At 30.3% G+C, this 11,190-nt stretch overlaps 1 protein-coding gene across 1 annotated transcript; it reads left to right on the top strand.

The window, feature by feature from the left end:
- Nucleotides 1-970: 970 nt before the first annotated feature.
- LOC137806526 (protein trichome birefringence-like 37) lies at nucleotides 971-5,053 on the top strand. Its single transcript, XM_068606712.1, has 5 exons — nucleotides 971-1,569; nucleotides 1,812-1,983; nucleotides 3,233-3,408; nucleotides 4,297-4,455; nucleotides 4,560-5,053. The coding sequence occupies exons 1-5, from the start codon at nucleotides 1,274-1,276 to the stop codon at nucleotides 4,849-4,851; spliced, it is 1,095 nt and encodes a 364-aa protein (XP_068462813.1). The 5' UTR covers nucleotides 971-1,273; the 3' UTR covers nucleotides 4,852-5,053.
- The last annotated feature ends 6,137 nt before the right edge of the window (nucleotides 5,054-11,190 follow it).

Here is an 11,190-nt window from a genome sequence, read left to right as displayed (position 1 = left end):
AATGCAATTGTCAAATTTGAACAGCAATCCACTATTAATCAATTCAGTTATAATCGAGTACACTTCAAACAATAAATTTTAGAAAAGTATGCACATAATTTAAGGATAAGCTAATTTAAAATGGTACCAATTTATGTATAAATTTATCTTAAGATCTTGAAGTTGAATTACATACAGTAAATATAATCTAATTGCGCAATATCATTTATATAATAATACTATAATTATTGGATTACTTTACAAACTAGTCCAATTATTTAAATTTAAAGTTGATATTTATTAAAGATGATACTAAAATCTATCTTATCAAAACTTATCGAATTGTGATATTATTTTATAAACTATTACTCAATATTAAATTATTATCATAAAAAATTATTAAATATTAATTAATTTTGAAATAAAAAATTAATTATTATATTAATTAAATAAAATATTATTTTTATAAATTAAAAAATTATTTATATTTAAATGTAGTTTATATTTTTTGAAAAATGATTATTGAAGTTTGAAATATTAGTTTAGTTAAGATGTTAGATTTTATAATAATATTTAGTTTGATTTTTGTAATTTTTTTTATTAATAACATAATTTAAAAATTTATATAATATGAATTATTAATATTTTAATTATTAATTATTTTAGATTTTAAAATTAATCAATAACTTAATTAAAATTAATTTAAAATTTAGAGTAATTAATAATTAAAATTTCGATAACTATTATAGAAACTATTTTATAAATTTTTATTAATAATAGAATTTATTTTAAATACTAATATTTTTTTTAATTATAAATATATTTAATTTAATTTCATGGTGATGTCTAATAGTTGGCGTGAAAATATTTTTATTATTAAAGAGAGAAAATGAAATGGTAACGGTGGAATCTAGTTATCTATAGATGAAGTGTCACCAAAAACAAGATTTATGCATATGAAATATATGAGGGTAATTCGATGTGCACCCGTGATATGGGGAGAAGACAATAATGTAGTAACGTTTTATTTTCCCAATAAAACAAGCTCCCTCAGTTTCAAACACCATAACGAATCCATCCAAGATCTCCCCAACTCATCTTACCAAAATAATATTATAATAATAATAATAATCAAAGTTCAGAAGCACCACCTCCTCCACGTGAACCTACCACAAGGAACATCCTTTTTTGTTCACTCTCTCTCTCCTATATAAGCTCACACAAGTGAACAAGTAAGTACAAGGTTTTCTTATCTTAAGCTCTGGGACCTCAAAAACAGTAGGAACCACACCATATGGGTTCCAAAGTCAATACCTTGGTTCTGCTGGTTTTGCTTCTGGATGTGTCCTTGCACCAAGCAAGAGCAGCAAAGTCTGGTAACTATAATGTGACTCGGTTGAAGGGGAGAAAGGAAATAATCAGTAGGTGTAATTTGTTCCTTGGAAGTTGGGTCATTGACCCTTCACATCCTCTCTATGATTCTTCAAGCTGCCCCTTTATAGATCCTGAGTTTGATTGCCAAAAGTATGGCAGACCCGACAAACAGTATCTCAAATACTCTTGGAAGCCTGATTCTTGTGCCTTACCCAGGTACTCTTCTTTAAGCTTTATCAAATGCATACTTCCTATGTTTACCAATTCTCCTTCTGCAATTACCACACAAACTTGGTACAAAAGAAGTTACCATTATTCTTGCATAGATTCAAGGACAAAGCTTCTGTTTTTCTGAACCAGAGCTGTGAATAGAAAGGATGAAAAGTTGGTTTTGAAATATGTTTGAAGTGTTTGACATTTGAGTATGAAGGGTTTTGTTTGTTGGTGTAATATTGTAGGTTCGATGGAGTGAATTTCTTGAACAAGTGGAGGGGTAAGAGGATAATGTTTGTGGGTGACTCACTGAGTCTGAACATGTGGGAATCATTATCGTGCATGCTTCACGCGTCGGTGCCCAATGCCACCACCACTTTTGTGAGGAGAGAAGCTTTGTCCACTGTGACTTTCCAGGTTTCGTTTTTTTCTGTCTTCTCCTCCTTGTCTCTTTTCGCAAACAATACTAAAACACAACATTTTCACGTGTCTTCATTTTCCATCACTTTCTCTCTTTCTCCATATCCCTGTTTCGGAAAACTACTTGACCCTTTTTGTAAGATTAAGCCAGAAAACAGAGGTCCCAAAACTGAGTTTTTCTTCTTCTGTTTTCCATCAAGATTCTTCAGAACAAGACTTGACAGGCTGTGAGACGATTTTGCCAACCTGTGTTGGAGTACAACTTGGAGGCTCTATTGCAATTATTTGCCTTCATTATACTCACTTTAACTTTAATCAACATCAATCTATTGCATTCACATCTCACTTATTATATCATAATAATTAAAACTCATTATGGCATAGCATGTCTAACCCCCCCCAATGCATAATGTTTGCAAACATTCCATATATCAGTAGCACCTACGAAATAAGTGAAGAAAAGAAATACTAATTTAGTAGCACTGTCACCCTCTTTTACCCTAGTTGTTCATGAGATTCCATAAAAAGGGATAAACTAATTTTTTTTTTATAACCATGGTTTTCCAATGTTTACAGTTAAATATCCCAATATTATAATGATCTGCATATTTTTAGATAAAGGTTCGGTGAATTCATAAACTCTGCCGGCTAAATTTAGTCAAGTTCCCCAATTATGTCTCTGTATCTAATCTAGAAATTCAATTACTTTTATAGGAGTTTATATTATTTATGTTAATCATACCATTTTCCGTGTTCAATGATTTTTTCTGTTAACTAAGTCTAAAATGTATTTTTATTTTATAATGAGAGAAATATTTTAATATAATAATAGAAGAAAAAATATTATAAAAGAAAAAATATTTTTTTACTTTATATTATATTACTTATTACTAATTATTACTAGAAAGGGTGGTATATATGTATCTCACTTATCATATTGGTCACTAATACAAAAATAAGTTCGTTGCTTTGAACAAGGATGATGCAACTATTAATGAATGTTATGTTTCTGTATTAGTGGAAAGATTTAATATGTTTTGAGCATTTAATAATTAATTTATTCTGAAAAAACTTTACATGACCTAACTATGTATTATTTATTATTTTAACATGTAATAAAGTTGAGTGGAGAAGTTACTATTTTCCACGTGAATGTTGATGCATCCACATTTGTGTGTTATAATGATTGAATTTGAAACATAATATGAAAAAGTAAAATGGGAGTGTGGTTGGTGGGTTTGTGCAGGAGTATGAAGTGACCATAGAACTATATCGGACACCATATTTGGTGGACATAGTTCGAGAAGAAGTTGGACGCGTGCTCACACTCGACTCTATACAAGCGGGTAATGCTTGGATAGGGTTGGACATGTTAATCTTCAACTCCTGGCATTGGTGGACTCACACAGGAAATTCTCAAGGGTATTATACTTCAATTCTTAAGACTGTCATAATCATGATAGTCTCATATTATAAATCGATATCGATTAATTTATTATTTGTTAAATAAATTTTAAATATAATTTGTAGGGGTAGCAAAGTGGGGTGGGATGGGCTGGACGGACCGGCTTACGGCCCGCTGAAAAAAACGCGGGGCGGGTTGCTTATTTTAACTCTCTGGTCTGCTTAGGCCCGTCCCGCATAACCCGCAGCCCGCGCGGGCTAAGTGCGAGACGGGATGGGTTGATCCGCATAACTTTAAAATGTATAATTTTTTTTTTACACCCCTATATAGCCTCATGTTTTATATTCCAAAATTTTTAATAACATCTTATTACACATGTTTCATGAAAATAATATTATGAGACCATTTATCTAATGCATCTAAATAAAAAAAATCAAAATTTTTATTTAAAAAATTATTTTTTTAACAAATATTTCTTATGCGGGCTGGCCCACGGGCCAACCCTTATGCGAGGCGGGCTAGAAAAATCAGCCCGCAAATTTTATGCGGGGCGGGCCAACCAGGCCTGCTTTTTGCGGGCCAAATATGGGGCGGGTCAGCCCACATTAATTTGTGGGTTTTAAAATTAAAAGTTACTAGAGTTTGGATATGTAAAAGGTCAAAAGTTGTGAGTGAGATTTTAATTATGTTGTTAGTGGGGTTTTAAGACCGTAATGAAGATTTTTCTAAAAGAGCTTCCTAAAGCCTATAAATAGAATGCTCTCTCAATTGTAATATACACCAGAGAAAGAAATACAATAGAGAGAAATACAAATAAGAGTGTTTTCTTTAGAGAAAATTCAGGTGTGAGCGGTTGTTTGTTTTACAATTTACCGCTATCAGTGTTAACATCGTTGTCCTTTCAGATGGGATTACATAAGAGACGGTAGCAGTCTACTAAAGGACATGGATCGTTTGGAGGCCTTTAATAAAGGAATGAGCACATGGGGTGAATGGGTTGATGAAAACATAGACCCTACCAAAACCAAAGTTTTCTTCCAAGGCATTTCTCCTACTCATTATCAGTAAGCCAAATCCTTATTTTGATTTTGAAAAGCCCTTTTGGTAATCATAACAACAAGTATTAACTAATGAAGTGAATGCATTTTATGATGATCCTTTGAATCAGGGGTCAAGAGTGGAATGAACCAAGAAAAAGCTGCAGTGGAGAACTTGAACCATTAGGGGGGTCAACATATCCTGCTGGTCTACCTCCTGCAGCAAACATAGTGAACACAGTGTTGAAGAAGATGAAGAATAAGGTTTATCTACTTGACATAACACTTCTCTCACAGCTACGAAAAGATGCACATCCCTCTGCATATAGCGGGGACCATGCAGGCAATGATTGCAGTCACTGGTGCCTACCGGGGTTACCTGATACTTGGAACCAACTCCTAAATGCCGCTCTAATCACCTGAACTTACATTATAAACTCTTTAATAATTGTGGGTTTTGATTCAATTGTAAGATAGGAGTCTTCAAAAATAGTTGCAAACCATGTTAGTGAGGGAGATCAAATTGTTACACATGTCCGCAAAATGAGACACGACAAAGGGTTACTGATGAATGACAAATTGCAATTCAACTTTACCAATAATTGATACACTACTCTTCAATTCAGCAGCATGTGTGAGACACTATTTTTAATATTGTATTTGCTAACTCATTAACTAATGGTAATGGGTTTAGTATACCCATTAATATAGCTGACCTTATTCATATACATGACTCTGTGTGAGTTTGGTGGTAAAGTGAGAGTGCTGAAGTGGTGCTTGCTCTATGTGGTTCAGCGTGATGCGCGATAGTGTTCTGTGTATGGTGTTCGTGGGTGTGATGTGGTGCTCTGTGTGTGTGGTATTCGGTGGTGCTCCGTAGAATCGAAGTTCATAATCAACAAAATCAATTTTCTTTTAGAAATAATTGAATATTTTTATGCAAAATTAATTATCCTATGTTTTTATTTTCTGGAATCGATTTATGTCAACCATAATCGATGTTTCTTTTGTTTTCATATATTTGATTTGTGTATATATGTAATGTTTCTTTTGGTTTGACTGAATGGATTTTTTTTATTTGAATGTAGGTATATAAAATATAATAGTAATTAGGTAGTTTGTTATTTTTTAATAAGGTGTATTTTTCACAAAGTAAGATGATGACATAGTGATGGATAATGATAATTAGGTTTAAAGATATAAATATTTTTAAAATAATAATATTAAGGAGAGTTAATTAGAAAATTAAAATTAACACTGATGGGGTTGTTAGGGGTTATCCAGGTCTGGCCACTTGTGGAAGTATTTTCCGTGGGAGTATGAGGGAGTTTATTGAAGCTTTCTCTGCGTTTCTTGACGTTCAGACGACTTTGGTTGCTGAATTTTATGGAGTTATATATACTTTGGAGGAAGCTCAAAAGTTGAGACTTAGTAATGTCTAGCTGGAATGTGACTATGCATTGTGTTGTGTTTACTGTTAGGACAAATGTTCCTTGGATGTTTCGTAATCGATGAAATACTTATATTAATTACTGTGGAAAAATCAGATTTATGATTACTCATATTTTTCGTGGAGGGAATGTGTGTGCTGATAAGTTGGCTAATTTAAGATTTATCCATAGGGAATCATTTCATTGGTATAATAGATTTCCATATAGTTTGTTCTTAGAATTCTTTATTAATAGATATAGTTCACCTATCTATCATTTTTTTTAACATATGAGTTTTGGTCTAGTTCCCCATATGATGACAAATGATTGTTGTTACTTGAAGTGTCAGACTAGGGAGATGTCAAGTGACATAGTGATGCCTAACATGAAAGTTCTTTATAAAAAAAAATAAAAAATTAAAATTTGTTTATATTTAACTGCCACAAATATTTGTAAAAGTGATTTTGATAGATATAATATAAATAATGATATAATTAAAAAAAATTATAAATATTATTTTGAATTTATAAAATAATTATAATTTTGGAAAAAAACTAAATTATTAAAATAAATATAAATAATATTGAAATATTTTAAAATACTACTTTACAGATAATATTTGGAAAAGACTACTTTATAGATAACATTTAAAAGTTTATTTAAAAAATCAAGTAAAAAAATATTTAAATAAAAAGTTAAAAAGTGAAAGAAACACAAACATGTAATTCTTTATAATTAGTGTAATTTAAAAGTTATCCGATAGCAAAATATAATCTTAATAGTTGAAATGAATTAATATAAAAACCTTTAATGCATTATTTCCATCCTTTCTTTTTTAATCTAAAAGTAATTTTCTTCTTCTATTTTTTAAACAAAATTCAAACTCCACATTAATAGTTTTACGCTAACATCTTAAAATTAATTATTTAATTTAATTATTTATTTTACACATTTGTCTCGATACGTGCCTATATTTTATATTCTACTTGATATTATTAAAAAATATTATAAAATATAACTGAAAAAACTTTATAAATATTATTTTTAATTTATAAAATAATTATAATTTTGAAACAAAACTAAATTGATAAAATAATTATAAAAAATATTTCAATATTAAAAAAAACTACTTTACAGATAATATTTGGAAAAGACCACTTTACATATAATATTTAAAAAATCAAGTAAAAAATATTTAAATAAAAAGTTAAAAGTGAAGGAAACACAAACATGTAATCCTTTATAATTAGTGTAATTTAAAAGTTATCGGATAGCAAAATATAATCTTAATAGTTGAAATGAATTAATATAAAAATATTTAATGCATTATTTCCCTCCCTTCCTTTTTAATCTTAAAGTATTTTTCTTCTTCTATTTTTTAAACACAATTCAAACTCCACATTGATAGTTTTACGCTAACATATTAAAATTAATTATTAAATTTAATTATAATTTTGGAACAAAACTAAATTGTTAAAATAAGTATAATTTGGAACCAAAAACTATACAAGAAAATCATTAAATAACAACTAAATTTAGAGAGAAAAAATAATTAGTCACTATATTGACTAAATTAGATAATATTTTATAAACTAAAAATTTATTGATATCGAAAGTGATTTGTATTATAAATAAAAATTTATAGAATACCTTCTAAATTGACTACTAATATTTTAGATTCTTAATTAGTCTCTAAAAAAACTAATATAAAGACTAATTTAGAATATAAACTAAATGATTGTTGTTACTTGAGGTGTCAATATAGCTTAGATGTCAAGTTGCATAGTGATGCCTAACATAAAAACTTTTATTTTAAAAAAAAAGAGTAGTAAGTAGCTACAACCTTCGTAACTAACGGTTATATACCAATTTAAAAATTATTTTATAATTTTTTATTAATAATATAAATTACTTTAAATATCAATAATTTTTTTAGTTTATGAATTGGTCTTTAATTTAGTCAAAAGTAACTAATTATTTTAGTCTCTAAAATTAGTTTCTATTCAATGATTTTCTTGTAGTGAATGAAATTATTAATTTGGGTAAAACAAAATATGAATTTTTTATGCAAATATGGAAATTGTAAAATTTGGGTTTGGTACAATAAAATATTTTTATAAAGTATGACTAATTAATTTAGTTTAGAGAAATGGACACTTTTTGAAATATGTTTGAGAAGGTTATAATTGGGTGTAGTTGAATTATATAGAATTATAAATATTTTTTTAAATAATAATTAAAATTATTTGTTTAAAAAATATTATTTTTATAAAACGTAGTTTTTTTAGACCTTATAGTTAAACTTATATAATTGTTAAGGGTTTGTGATCATGATAATGATAATTATTGGGTTATGTATTTTGTATTGGACCAGACTTCGGACATCGGCATCAGACATCGGCATCAGACATTGACGTCAGACATCGGTGGTCTGGTCGCAATAATGGGCCACGTAAGTGGGGCCCCATAAATAGTATGAGATGAAACCTATATACCAGAAAGACCTAAATCACGGGAGAGTCCATGCATGTGGTGTGTATAGTACATTCAGGTCTGACACAAGTAAGTATTCCCTGGAGGCGCTAAGGCCCATTAGCACTAGGGTTTTCAGGGAAAGTTGCATGCATGGCACGTGAATAATTAGAGCACTTATAAAACAGATGGTCCCGCAGCGCTGGTGCATGAGTTGGTACCTTGGCAGCCATACTATTAAGATTTTGCACTCCAGAAGAGGAAAGTCCTGTGCAGCGGTTGCGCTAAGATTGTGCAACACACAACAAGATATCTTCCTAGTATCCCTAATTCCACTTAAGGAAAGGTCCTCGTGGGACAGGGAAGTTAACCTAGATACAACTTATAAAAAGGGTGGTAAGAACCCTAGAAAAGGTACGTCGTTTCTAAAATATTAAAGGATGCGTTCGTATGAGAGGATCCATTAGTCATTCTGAAAGGTTAGTTGAGTGTGTTTTTAAGTGCAATAAATATTCATTTGGTCACATTAATTATAAGTAATAAGTGTTGATTGATGGTTGTAGGCAAATAGTACCTTGGAGACGTAGGTTTTATGCTCAAACCCAAAGTTATAACTCCATATCACAAAGTTCGATACCAACTAAAAGAGTATTATCAAAGAGGTCCAAAAAATGTGCACGAGTAGTTTAATCATCGTCATTCCTCACTTAGAAATGTTATCGAAAGAACATTTGGTGTCCTCAAAAAGCGATTCCCAAAATGAAGCCTCATTCTTAACCATTCGATATACTTTTTAAGAACAAAACTATGATGAAGTTTCAAACTCCAAAACGAAAAATACCTCAAATGTAATTATTAACCCTTACAATGTTATATCAATGACCTTGAGGCTAGAACATTTGTGTGTGAGAAATGAAAAAGTGATTCCAAGGATGAACATTTGTTCCCTTAACTCTCAATTAGGACGAATGAAAAAGTTGTTTCAAAGATCAACTTTTGTGAGCTTATTCTAGTACGCCCATAGTTTGTCGTCACTTAGTAGTCAATGCCAAAGTTAATTCAAATACATCACTCTCCCTTAACCATCTAAATTGTCTCTTAAGGACAAAACTGGGATGAAGTTTTGGAAAAATGGTTTTAAAAATGAACTTTTATTCCTCTTAAACCTCAATTGAAGTCTTGTTCTTATTGAGGTTTTGTTCTGATACGCACAATAGTCTCACATCGCTTAAGGTCAAGGGCTTTTTTAACCGTTTAAAACACCTTTTAAAAACAAAATCATGATAGAACTCCAAACTTCAAATCAAACAATATCTCAAATGTAGTGATTAATTCTAATAATGTTATTTCAACGACTTGAGGTCAAAATATAAGCGTTGTGAAACTCGAAACAAAACCTACACTTTTCCCAAGTTTCTAAACGGAAACTCAAAACTAGGGTTTCTTTTCCAAGAAATTCTCTTGGAAAATATCTCTTAGAAAAATATTCCCATTTTAAGACTTGAAAAGAACAAGAAGACAAACAAACAAGCATAGTCAAATTCAAGTTGAATTTAAAAGTAAAAATTACAAGTGACAATGAGTCTTATTTATAGATGCATAAACCCCTTATACATAATGATCTAAGGAATGTGGGACAAAAATTGCAACACTAGGTTGCACACAAAAAAGGGAGCACGCCAACATTTTTGGAACCCCTACATCAAGCAATTCAAGGTTTTATTCAGATTTTGTTTATAAGTGCTACACTTCATGCTTATGTATTGGTCGTGTGTTGACTCTTATTCTAGGGTTTTGACTCTCCAAATTGAACTCTAATTGGAGTGGATTGAAGGTGATGAGTTGAACTTGGAGAACTACAATTTTGACCACCCAAACTATTCTAATTGAAACCCTTTTATGCTACTACATTTTACAACATAAAATGACTATTCCTAAAGAAAACATTTTACTCTTATGTTTACAAGGCTAGGAAAAGAGAAAAAAAAGTACTAATAATTCACACTCCATGCAATGAGAGTCTTATGAATTTATTCATTTTCCATTTTCCTAATCATGGATCTTATTAGAGGTCCAAACTACACTTTCCCATATGGTTTCCCATCGTGAACGCTCTTTCCTTTAACACTTGATTGGGATAAACAAAATATGGTTTTCTGTGTTCCCTTATACCTCGACCGAGACTTATTTCACTATGTTAAATAGTCTTTCATCACTTTAATAGTTGAAGTTAAGACCAATTTAAATAAACTTTATTTTCTTATTCTTCTGAAATGTCTTTTAAAGACAAAATTGTAATGGAACCTATGAAGCTCGAACACTCCTTTTAAATGGCGTGTCGATGTCCGATACTTGTATCAGACACCGACACTCGTATGACACCTGTAGGACACATATCCGTGAAGTGTCCAATTCAAGAAGTATTTGTTAGGTTTCTGACAATTCTAGGACGGTTCTAACACAATTTTAAAAAAGAAAAATACATTAATTTTCTCAAAATTCAAAAATTGTTATTATAATTATAAAAATAAGAAACAAATCTTTGTGAACTAGTCATGAAAAACATATTTCTACTCCAAAAAATAATTTGGAACATACTTGTGGACATAAATCTTTATTGTCAATTTATATAATTTATAATTATATAATATATAGATTTGTGTCCTCGTAATGTATCTGTGTCCTACATTTTAGAGATTTACGTATCTCTGTATCCGTGTCCGTGTCGTATCAGTGTTTATGCTACATAGAATGGAACAGTTTCATGACAGATGGGATATTATATTTCAATGGACTTAGGATAGGAACAAGTAGTATAGAATAGTGCTCACATGGTACCTTTCAACGCCACCACAAAATA

This window comes from Phaseolus vulgaris, chromosome 3 (assembly GCF_000499845.2).
Source record: "Phaseolus vulgaris cultivar G19833 chromosome 3, P. vulgaris v2.0, whole genome shotgun sequence".
NCBI classification, from domain to species: Eukaryota; Viridiplantae; Streptophyta; class Magnoliopsida; order Fabales; family Fabaceae; genus Phaseolus; species Phaseolus vulgaris.
The sequence above is the reverse complement of the archived record's forward strand: the minus strand, read 5'-3'. Positions and strand labels throughout refer to the sequence as shown.